Here is a 12,109-nt window from a genome sequence, read left to right as displayed (position 1 = left end):
CTGGGAGCATCTGGGGGAACGGTGGTAGTGTCGGATGCTTGGACGTTTCCTCGGGAGAGGGGGAGTATGTTTGTCTGAATGTGCAAGGTCCTTCTGACCTGGAGGGTGGACTGAGGTATCGTGGGAGTGAGGACAGGGCCAGGCGGGCAGCTGGCGGGAGCTGGTCCCTGGGTGGGGGGTTGGTGGGGGGAGGAGACCGGGGAGCGTACTTAAGTGCTGATGAGAAAGGTCCACTGGAAGTCCTGGAGAGAGGGGACGGTCATGAGAACCAGGTCCTTGAGGAAAGTCTGTGTCAGTGGTGCTGTCCCCTTTACACAGATGAGTGTTAAGTGTTTGCACAAGTGACAGAGACAGGATTTGAACACTGTACTGTCAGAGTCTATTTTATTTCCATTTTCTGTGGTGTTTCCCCTTGTTTTGAATTTCTTGCTGAGAAGTTTGGCCCTTTTCTGTGGGCAGTGGACGACTTTGATGCTTTTATGCTGAGGGGCGGCGTGACAGTCCTGCCGTGTGCAGGTGTGGGCAGTGGCCGTGAGGCGGCTGGAGGAGGCCTGTGGCCACCTGGGCAGCACCCAGGAGAGGGCGGGAGGGGTGACCGGGAGGGCTGCCTCTGTGTCCGAGGTGGGAAACGGGAGACTCACTTTAGCTTTCTGTGCCAAACCTGTTGTAGATGTTTAAATTCACTTTTCATGTTAATGGGCCCAAAGTTGTGGTGTTTTAGGAAATTTTAAAATTATTAGACTGACAATCATAACTGTCATCTGAGGGTCCACTCATGGTCCTGATGGGTTATAATTAATCCCAGCAGCCTTGTGCTTACCTGGCTTATGTGTCAGTGCTTTTTAAAATACAGGTTTATTTTGTCTACAGAAGAGTCACAGATTCTGGTATAATCATTTGAGATGAATTTCCTTGAATGTAAAAATTAGTTCCTTTTTGATTATACTCTCCTTCTGCACATGTGCTTTATCCACAGTTTTGGAAAATATGCCCCATGGAGCACATTCTGGTCCGTCTGGAGTTGGACTCTCTGCCCGTCACTCGGCGCCTGGTGGGCCTTATCTTCAACTCCTTCCTGCCCGTGAACCAGCCCGAGGAGGTGTGGTGCGAGCGCTGCGTGACGCTGCTGCAGATGAACCATGCGGCTGCGCGGAGGTTCTACCAGCACGCGCACGAGCACACGGCCTGCACCAACATAGGTACCCCGCCCCGCCCCGCGAGCCTGGTGTGTTTGCTTTGTGCTCAGTGTGGTTCTTAATGAGTTCCCATAAAGTAACGCTTTAATTATTTGGGATTATAATTTCACTGTTAGAAAATTTTGTCGGAGAAACACGTAAATTAATTATTGGTTGTCTTACACATTTTAGCAAAGCTGATTCATGTGATTCGCCACTGCTTGAACGCCTGCATCCGGAGGGCTCTGAGTGCATGCGGGGAGGGCGACGAGCAGGGGAAGGAGAATGTGAGCGTGAGTCGAGCCGCCGCCGCCCAGCGCCTCCTTGGGGCCATGGGGCTGGGGCCGGGGCCATGGGGATAGGGTCAGGGCTGGGGCCGGGGCCATGGGGACAGGGTCGGGGCCACGGGGACGGGGACAAGGCTGGGGTTGGGGCCACGGGGTCGGGGCCACGGTGACGGGGACCGAGACGGGTGCTTCTCCCGCGGGAAAAGGGCAGGGCGGCAAGGCAGAGGTATTTCCACAAGCCGTTACCTTAGCAATATTTTTATTGTCCATTTATTCCTTTAGTATTGATACTTCACCTAATTATTTTGGAGGATCATAAGTAATTTTCTAGAAAGGATTTCTGTGTATCCTTTGTAGTTCACTGTGGAGTTTGAGTAGGATTTAATACAAAGGAAAAATTATTATTGGTGACACTCTTTTCCCAGTTTTCTTCACCTTAAGCTTCTGTATATTTTAATTCGACCTGGGGTTGGCACACATGGATTGGGTCTGGACGTTACCGTATTTTACAACTAGATGGGTGGTGGCGCTCTTAAGGATTTATTCACCGCCACTGCCCTAAGATTCTACTAGAAACGTCCTGGGGTTGAATTTTTGGTAATGAGCTTTATTTAGAATTGTCTTTGAAAAAGTAATTTATCAAGGAAGCTATGTAGCTGGTATTTCTTCAGAATCCATAGTGACCAATTATATCATCAAAAAAGGAACATTTAAGACTTAGACACGTATTACGTATAAGCAGTATCTTAAGCTTATAAACAAACTCTCATGCTTTTTACTCTAAAGTAAAAGTTTTGGGTAGTTTTGTGGTGCTATGTAGATTAGGAAACTGGCCTTTAAAAGAAAGTCACAAGATGTCGAATATACTTCAATTAAAACCCCCCCAAAAATGGACGTCACAGAAGATAGTTTTGCCCTTTTGATGAAACGTGATGCACGCTGGCTGCAGGGTGAGGCTCCTGTGCTGTCTGGCCGCCCCTGTCTCCGTGTCCTTGCCCCGGACTCAGGCCCTCGGCCCTTGAGAGCCAGGAGCCGACAGTGTCGCCCCGCGCTGAGGCTGGGGCTGCGCCGATGGGCTGCTTGTGGGGCTCAGTCAGCCTGCCTGGGGGCTGGGGGGAGCACTCCCCGGACCCCCCCCCCGCCCCCCGCTTCAGCATCCCCTGTCCTGTCTGTCCACTGGGGCAGAAGGGGGAGGAGAGAGAAGAGCCTGCTGTCATCTTAACGGCCGAATCTGCCTAGCAGATCCATCAGTTCACAGGCCTGTTCAGCCTGGGCTCAGGAAACCCTCAGCCGGGAGCGTCTGGAGCTGGTTCTGCTTTCTTGGTGGGATTTGAGTTCCTCTTTTCAGGGTTTTCCCCTCAGTATATGGGTTGGGTGGGCAGGATTTTTTAGGAAAGTGATCCTGTAACTTTAGAAACCCTCACTGGGATGCCAGCTCCAGGCTCGCGGGGCCCTGCGCCTCTGGGCCACCCCTGCACACTTGTTCTGATGGATGGTGGAAGTGGTTTCACCAAAAAGCGAAAACTGTTACAGTTCTTAAAACTGAAGGAACCCTCCACCCCCTTATTGAACCTAGACATTATTGAGAAAGCTTGCATTTTATCACATTTTAGGTCAGTTTCTGTACCGTTAGAAAACACAAGGGTTTAGAAATACATAGCTCTATTGTAACCGGGAGTAGAAAAAAATACAATTTGCCGTCTGGATTTTGTCATTCTAAGAATATTTAATGGCTAAAAGCATAATTTTTTGAATTGGTTCTTTTACCTTTTCACATTGCTATCTACTAAAAATCTCTGCTTTCTGTTTAATGAAATCTTACTTAGGAACTTAACATATTTTTATAAAGGAGAAGTGGTGGCTTTCTCAGGGGACTTTAATGATAAGAGTGCTATGCTACTCACTAGAATGTAAAAAGTAAAATTAAATACAGATTGAAGTTTTGTCAATTTGTTATCTATATCATTCTCATAGTAGTGTCTAAGCCTTTAGTAGTTTCATTGCTTTTTAAATTTAACCATAAGTCATTCCAGGTATTTAGTGCCTATTGAAAAATCTAACTTTATATAGCAACTACTTGTGTTTTTTCTGTGTGCCCTCATTAATTTAGTTAGTTTGTTCCCCATATCTTTTCCCATTACATCTGAGTAGCACAAAAATACCAATACCTGAAATGAATCCTGCTTTGCATCTCAAGGTAGCCCCTTCCAGGAAATGGCCTGTGTGGCAAGTTGTCAGTTTGTCACCGTCACCGGACAGGGCTGGCATCTGAAGGGGAGCATGCACAGGCGAGCGTGTGGTGCTGGGGAGGCACTGGGGAGGCGGCCCCACCCCTCTGCGCACACAAGGAAGGATTCACTAGAAAACACGCAGACACCTGGTGCTGTCACTCCCTGCCAGCCCACAAACCAGAGCAGCCCACGGTCGAGGGGGAGTTGATCCCCTCAGACATCACACCACAGTCTTAGGGCTTCTATCTGCCTCTCCTTCCATCTCTGCCTTAGGTCTGGAATTCTGAGATGTGCTTTTAGACACAGTGCTGTTCTCTTGAGAGTTATTATGCTTTGATTCTTTCACAGTACAATTTTTTGTATCTTAGGCCCTGGACCAAACGCTGTCAATAAATGATGCTGCGTCCATGGCGGGTTTGTTAGAGATCGTTGTGATTCTTTGGAGAAGCATTCACAGGAGTATGGAGAATAACAAAGAGGCCAAAGTGTACACCGTTAGCAAGTTCGCCTCTATGCTGCCAGAGTACATGAAAGCGTTTAAGGTAAGACGGGCCAGCCTGCTAAAGCCGGCGCGCTAGGTCACGTGTGTGCAGGCCCAGCCTCTGGACCTGCTCCTCATCTGCAGAGTCGGGGGCTGAGCCACCTCCTCCCCTGCAGGACGCTCGGCCTCTCTCCCTTCACGGGGTGAGGCCACATGTCCTCCAGCCTCCATCCCAGCACCCAGAGACTTGTCTGGGGGAGCACTGGTTTTCTATCTCTAATGACCTGACACTATTTTAGAGTCTGGTTTGATTTGCTGGGAATTGAGAAAGAGGAGTTTGTGAACATCAAGATGTAGTAGCACCTTGGTTTTGGGGGCAATTTTAGGCATTTGACGGCATCCGGCAAGCACATGTTTCTGAAGTATCTGAGTTGTGTCTGTGTTATTGAGACAGGCAGAACTGTGTGCATAACTTCTGTTTGGAGGAGGGAAACCTCCTCATTCCTTGACTTTCTATTTCTGAGCAAAGGCCATATTTCAAAATCAATGGAAATAAAACTGCTATGTAGAAATGCAAATTTATTCCTAATTATGAGGAAAGCGTGGCTTAAATATAGAAAGGTCATAGGTCTTATGAATCACCCTTCTCTTGGTAAATTTTACTTTTGGTTCTTCTACAACTGCTTATGTGACCTTGGACCTCTTAGCTTTTCTGAGCCATATTTCTGTGACTGTTATGTCTCCGAGCTCCATCCTGCCTCTGAAATGCAAACGTGACCTGTCTGTGAAGGTAAATAATCAAGCTTGCCCAAGTCACTAGGACATTTAAAAGCTCAGATAATCACATAGGGTTGAGAATTAGAAGATAAACACAGAGGCCATAGGATACCAGACGAGATGACAGGTGAACAGTGTGGCCTGGGTGTGTCCAGGAAAAGGGAGGTGGTGAATTAAGTCTTTAATCCCGAATTATTCTGGCCAGAGAGCTTCTCTGCCCTCAGTACCTCCCAGAACCTTGTGGTTGGCCCATAAGTGGGTAAGGCATCTGTAAGCCACACATGGAGTGGAATCAGGAGTAGCTGCCAGCCGACTGTTGTAACATCAAGAAAATATTTTCTTTGTTGGGAGTTGGGGGTGAGGGTGGGTTCACTCTGCCTGAATGCAGATTAATTACAGGCCAGGTTGTGACATTGCACCTGTTTCTGTTTCATGTATATGTTCAGGAAAATTGTTGTTTCTTTTCCTTTTAGGGCCCATCTTCCTTCATCCTCTCATCCAACCAAGGGTATTTCTTATTAAGTGGTCTTGATGGAGTCTGGTCTGTCTGCTCTGTTACTGTGATAATACTAGTGGTGGTAACGTAGCTGCAGTGGGGCCCGAGGTGGCTTCCTCACTTGGTTCCTGCCAAAGCCCCGCCCTCAGAGACCAGCCCTTCTCCGTGTGTTGTCCCAGCTGGTTGGGGTGTGGGATCTCATGGAACTTGGGTTTGGCCAGGTAGCTCCATTGCACTGCACTATCTTCCTAAGGTGTTCTGATTATTTTACTTAGGAACTTTTCTGACTAGTTTCATTCCCTTGAGTTTTATCCTCAGGACACACTGAGTGTATAGAGTTGGGTTTTTTTTTTTCCTTTCATCAGTATTGTTTTTCAAATACCAGTCAGTGCCTTGACAGCAAGGACTTTTGTCTATTCTGGTTACTGCTGTATTCTGAGGATCTCCTGGTACACAGTAGGTGCTTAATAAATATTTGCTCAAATAATTCACCACAGAAGGTAGTAAAGTGTACTATAAAACTTTGAGAAGACTTATCAAACCTAATGCTTCCCAAGGGGTTAAGTCCTCCTGTTGTGTGTTGAGAGCATCACTCTAATTCCTACCGAGCAGCTTTGAAAATGGGTTCCTGGGAGTCATGGGGCCCTCGGGATCCCATTGTTTACGTTCCCTGTTGCTGTGTGTCTTTTCATGCTTTCAGGATGATCGCTGCAAGACCCCTCTGTCTGTGCTGGCCTCCCTGATGCCGGCCTCGGCTGTGCCCACCTTCAGGTGCCCACCCTCTCTGTGCGCTCCTGGTCTCACTTGGCGACGCCTGCGTGACCTTCAAGCCCCCAGTGCTGTGCTCCCTGCCCCTGGCCTCCTCCCCTGTGGCAGGGAGAGCAGGGGATGTGGCTTCCAGGGCTCCGGGACTGCTGAGGGACACAGGAAGCCACCACAGGAAACTGAGAGTCTGGCGTTGTTCAAGTGCCAGATGGTGAGACGTGAGCCATCCCGCCGTCCACCACGGAGCCTTGGCCACACGTGACTCTGAGTGCTTAGAATGTGGAGTCTGGGTTGGGGCAAGCTGTGTGTGCATCCTGGTGTGATGCAGACTCGGGGACCTGGTGTGAAACAGGGATGTAACATGTTTCATCAGTAGTTTTCTACAGTGATCACGTCTTAAAGGATGTCGCGGGTAGGCTGGGTTAAGTAAGCTACATTATTGAAATTAATCTTGCCTTTTTAGACGTGGCTACTAGAACCTTTATAATGACACACGTGGCCTGCTTTTGTGGCTCACATTGTGTTTTTTATTGGGCAGTGTTGCGCTAGGGTGTCGGTTAGTAACTCAGTAAAAATTACTTATTTTTATTCATATTTATAAAAAAAAAGAAAGGTTTGATGCTAAACAAAGAGTATTGTCCCCAGATTATGGATCTTTACTCTAGGGTGTGACAGAGGCAACACAGAAGCAAAAGGCCGGGGTCTGTAGGTGCCTTGTGTGTCCTCGGTGCCTCACGTCTAGGGGCCCCTGAAGCTGCTTTCCGAGTCAGCATTTTGTTCTGGACCTTGTCCTGCATAGTAATTGTGGGAAAACAGTGTATTTTTCCTGCAGTGGAGAACGTCTGAGAGTTCCCACGACAGGAAGGGCTTATGTGCCCTCAGTTTTTAGCTTCTTCATTTTCCCCACCTTTTAGAAAAGTGAGAAATGGCTATTGAGATATGAGATATGATTTTATATATGTGGCATTTTCAGCTGTGGTGTGATTTCCACACTAAGAAACCAAGAGGAAGGAACAGCCGACAAGAGCTACTGTATTCTGTTAGACTGTCTCTGCTCCTGGGGGCAAGTGGGACATGTCCTGGAGCTCGTTTGTGACTCGCTGCCGGAAGAGCAGCCTCAGAGCAAGGTACACCTGTGTCATTTTTAAAGTTTGCTGAAGGAGGGTAGCTGTATGCTAGAACTCATGTGCTTTCCTGCTGTGTGCCTCTCTCTCTCTGCGCTTTCAGGGTAACTCTGCGTCTAAGCGGAAAGTGCGGGTCCAGGACCCGCGCCCAGTCAAACCCGGGCTGGCGCTTGTCTACGTTGAGTACTTGCTGACCCACCCAAAGAATCGCGAGTGCCTGCTTTCCGCGCCCCAGAAGAAACTAAACCGTCTTTTGAAAGCCCTTGAAACATCCAAGGTAACTTTGTAGAACAGGTGCAGATGCCGTGGACGTTGAGTGATAGGGGAAGGTCTAAGTTTTCCACACTTAAAGTGTAAAGTTTTCATCTGGGGGCGGGATGGGGCTGGGTGAACACTTCTAGACCCTGGTCTTTCTAGCAAGTCGTGCTCAGAGCCCAGTGTCCTGTTGAGTCCAAGTCTGAGGGTGAGCTGGTCTGTCGGAACAGGCCCGACAGCAGGAAGACTGCCCGCCACCCCAGGTCGCCTTGCTCTGGCCTTGCTCATTGACGAGGGGATTCCAGCCCCCTGAGTCATGGGCAGGCTTTTCTAGGGCCCTTTGCAGCGCGAGCCCTGTGAATCCCCACCTGCGCTCCCTGTCCTGTCTCTTTGGCCGGCGTCTCCTCCAGGCCAGCCCTCGGAAGCAGCCCGTTGCTGCCACTGCTGCTGGAGGCGCCCACCTATCAGCACCAGACATCGGCGGGACGGAGGAGGGGAGCGGGGGCTGCAGGGGGCAAGGGCTGGACGAGCTTGATCCTGAGGGCTCCTTGAGCAGCACCTATGAAAAGGTGTCTTCTTGTCCCTTTACGGGAGGCTTGGAGGAGGGAGGACACTCGCCCTGCGGCTCTGGCAGCCCTCTCCCGGCACAGCTGTGTCCTCACCTCTCGCGCTGCCTGCTGAGCCGGAACCTAGCCTGCAGATGTCCTGTTTCACAGGTGGACCTGGAATCGATTTTGCAGTCGCCAGGTGGGAGCCCTCACCACCTGAGTGAAGGCGCTGCCCTGCGAGCCTTCAGCCTCCACTGTCGGTTGGGTATCCATCTTCAGCACAAGGTGTGTCCACCAGCTTGGGTCAGAACACGGGGCGTATCGGCCCAGCGGCTCTGTGACTAACCTGTCTTCTGTTGTCGTTGGACAGTCCTGCTCAGAAGGCAAAGTTTACCTGTCCACTTTGGAAGACACTGGGTTTTGGTTAGAAAGCAAAGTGTTATCTTTTATCCAAGATCAAGAAGAAGAATATCTGAAGCTTCACAGGGTCGTTTATCAACAGATTATCCAGGTTAGAAGTCTTCAGACACAGAAACCCTTCTCCAAATTGTGATGTGCTTCCAGGTTTTATTTTCAAATTTAAAGCTGTAACTTTAGTCCGTAGTGCTGCTCTTCTTAAACACTTACAGTGGCATCTGAATATCTAGAGTTTATCTTTTTTCTTTTTGTATGTTTACTTATTTATTTATTTATTAGCAGTCATCCATTTGATACACATCAGTGTATACATGTCAATCCCAGTCTCCCAATTCATCCCACCCCCCCACCCCCCCAGCCGCTTTCCCCCCTTGGTGTCCATACATTTGTTCTCTGCATCTGTGTCTGGATTTCTGCCCTGCAAACCGGTTCATCTGTACCATTTTTCTAGGTTCCACATGTACGCATTAATATACGATATTTGTTTTTCTCTTTCTGACTTGCTTCACTCTGTATGACAGCCTCTAGATCCATCCACACCTCTACAAATGACTCTATTTCATTCCTTTTATGGCTGAGTAATATTCCATTGTATATATGTACCACATCTTCTTTATCCATTCGTCTGTCGATGGGCATTTAAGTTGCTTCCATGACCTGGCTATTGTAAATAGTGCTGCAATAAACGTTGGGGTGCATGTGTCTTTTTGAATTATGGTTTTCTCTGGGTATATTCCCAGTAGTGGGATTGCTGGGTCCTATGGTAGTTCTATTTTTAGGTTTTTAAGGAGCCTCCATACTGTTCTCCAGAGTGGCTGTATCAACTTTGCTGGGTTGTATGGTAGTTCTATGTTTAGTTTTTTAAGGAACCTCCATACTGTTCTCCAGAGTGGTTGTATCAATTTACATTCCCACCAACAGTGCAAGAGGGTTCCCTTTTCTCCACACCCTCTCCAGCATTTGTGTTTGTAGATTTTCTGATGATGCCCATTCTAACTGGTATGAGGTGATATCTCATTGCAGTTTTGATTTGCATTTCTCTAATCATTAGTGATGTTGAGCAGCTTTTCACGTGCTTCTTGGCCATCTGTATGTCTTCTTTGGAGAAATGTCTGTTTAGGTCTTCTACCCATTTTTGGATTGGGTTGTTTGTTTAATATTGAGCTGCGTGAGCTGTTTATATATTTTGGAGATTAATCCTTTGTGTGATGATTCATTTGCAAATATTTTCTCCCATTCTGAGGGTTGTCTTTCCGTCTTGTTTATGGTTTCCTTTGCTGTGCAAAAGCTTTTAAGTTTCATTAGGTCCCATTTGTTTATTTTTGTTTTTATTTCCATTACTCTAGGAGGTCGATCAAAAAATATCTTGCTGTGATTTATGTCAAAGAGTGTTCTTCCTATGTTTTCCTAGAAGAGTTTTATAGTGCCCGGTCTTACATTTAGGTCTCGAATCCATTTTGAGTTTATTTTTGTGTATGGTGTTAGGGAGTGTTCTAATTTCATTCTTTTACATGTAGCTGTCCAGTTTTCCCAGCACCACTTATTGAAGAGACTGTCTTTTCTCCATTGTATACCTTTGCCTCCTTTGTCATGGATTAGTCAACCATGGGTGCCTGGGTTTATCTCTGGGCTTTCTATCCTGTTCCATTGATCTATGTTTCTGTTTTTGTGCCAGTACTATATTGTCTTGATTACTGTAGCTTCGTAGTACAGTCTGAAGTCAGGGAGTCTGATTCCTCCCACTCTGTTTTTTTCCCTCAAGACTGCTTTGGCTATTCGGGGTCTTTTGTGTCTCCATACAAATTTTAAGATTTTTTGTTCTAGTTCTGTAAAAAATGCTATTGGTAATTTGATAGGGATTGCATTGAATCTGTAGATTGCTTTGGGTAGTATAGCCATTTTCACAGTATTGATTCTTCCAATCCAAGAACATGGTATGTATCTCCATCTGTTGGTATCATCTTTAATTTCTTTCATCAGTGTCTTATAGTTTTCTGAATACAGGTCTTTTGTCTCCCTCGGTAGGTTTATTCCTAGGTATTTTATTCTTTTTTTGCAGTGGTAAATGGGAGTGTTTCCTTAATTTCTCCTTCAGATATTTCATCATTAGTGTATAGGAATGCAAGAGATTTCTGTGCATTAATTTTGTATCCTGCAACTTTACCAAATTCATTGATTAGCTCTAGTAGTTTTCTGGTAGCATCTTTGGGATTCTCTATGTATAGTATCATGTCATCAGCAAACAGTGACAGTTTTACTTCTTCTTTTCCAATTTGTATTCCTTTTATTTATTTTTCTTCTCTGATTGCCGTGGCTAGGACTTCCAAAACTATGTTGAATAATAGCGGTGAGAGTGGACATCCTCGTCTTGTTCCTGATCTTAGAGGCAATGCTTTCAGTTTTTCACCATTGAGAATGATGTTTGCTGTGTATGTTTGTTGTATATGTTTGTTTGTTATATATATATGTTTGATGTTTGTTGTATATGGCCTTTATTATGTTGAGGTAGGTTCCCTCTATGCCCACTTTCTGGAGAGTTTTTATCATAAATCGGTGTTGAATTTTGTCAAAAGCTTTTTCTGTATTTATTGAGATATCATATGGTTTTTATTCTTCAGTTTGTTAATATGCTGTATCACATTGATTGATTTGCGTATATTGAAGAATCCTTGCATCCCTGGGATAAATCCCACTTGATCATGGTGTATGATCCTTTTAATGTGCTGTTGGATTCTGTTTGCTAGTGTTTTGTTGAGGATTTTTACATCTATATTCATCAGTGATATTGGTCTGTAATTTTCTTTTTTTGTAGTATCTTTGTCTGGTTTTGGTATCAGGGTGATGGTGGCCTCATAGAATGAGTTTGGGAGTGTTCCTTCCTCTGCAATTTTTTTGGAAGAGTTTGAGAAGGATGGGTGTTGGCTCTTCTCTAAATGTTTGATAGAATTTGCCTGTGAAGCCATCTGGTCCTGGACTTTTTGTTTGTTGGAAGATTTTTAATCACAGTTTCCATTTCATTACTTGTGATTGGTCTGTTTATATTTTCTGTTTCTTCCTGGTTCAGTCTTGGAAGGTTATACCTTTCTAAGAATTTGTCCATTTCTTCCAGGTTGTCCATTTTATTGGTATAGAGTTGCTTGTAGTGGTCTCTTAGGTTGCTTTGTATTTCTTTGCAGTGTCTGTTGTAACTTCTCCTTTGTCATTTCTAATTTTATTGATTTGAGTCCTCTCCCTCTTTTTCTTGATGAGTCTGGCTAATGGTTTATCAATTTTGTTTATCTTCTCAAAGAACTAGGTTTTAGTTTTATTGATCTTTGCTTTGTTTTCTTTGTTTCTATTTCATTTATTTCTGGTCTGATCTTTATGATTTCTTTCCTTCTGCTAATTTTGGGTTTTGTTTGTTCTTCTTTCTCTAGTTCCTTTAGGTGTAAGGTTAGATTGTTTATTTGAGATTTTTCTTGTTTCTTGAGGTAGGCTTGTACAGCTATAAAGTTCCCCCTTAGAACTGCTTTTGCCGCATCCCATAGGTTTTGGATCGCCGTGTTTTCATTGT

The 12,109-nt window shown here is 45.7% G+C and overlaps 1 protein-coding gene across 3 annotated transcripts in view; it reads left to right on the top strand.

Moving 5' to 3' along the window:
* Positions 1-12,109, top strand: part of NCAPG2 (non-SMC condensin II complex subunit G2) — a 61,857-nt gene that overhangs the window by 30,047 nt on the left and 19,701 nt on the right. For 2 of the 3 annotated variants that reach the window (XM_060107996.1, XM_060107997.1), the window contains 8 exons: positions 977-1,199; positions 1,368-1,468; positions 4,062-4,235; positions 6,148-6,218; positions 7,186-7,339; positions 7,440-7,613; positions 8,308-8,424; positions 8,510-8,650. In XM_060107996.1, the coding sequence (XP_059963979.1) occupies positions 977-1,199; positions 1,368-1,468; positions 4,062-4,235; positions 6,148-6,218; positions 7,186-7,339; positions 7,440-7,613; positions 8,308-8,424; positions 8,510-8,650 (1,155 nt within the window). The remainder of the gene's footprint in view (positions 1-976; positions 1,200-1,367; positions 1,469-4,061; positions 4,236-6,147; positions 6,219-7,185; positions 7,340-7,439; positions 7,614-8,307; positions 8,425-8,509; positions 8,651-12,109) is intronic. The other variant, XM_060107998.1, reaches the window with a different exon arrangement.

Source organism: Mesoplodon densirostris, chromosome 9, assembly GCF_025265405.1.
Source record: "Mesoplodon densirostris isolate mMesDen1 chromosome 9, mMesDen1 primary haplotype, whole genome shotgun sequence".
Classification (NCBI taxonomy): Eukaryota; Metazoa; Chordata; class Mammalia; order Artiodactyla; family Ziphiidae; genus Mesoplodon; species Mesoplodon densirostris.
The sequence above is the reverse complement of the archived record's forward strand: the minus strand, read 5'-3'. Positions and strand labels throughout refer to the sequence as shown.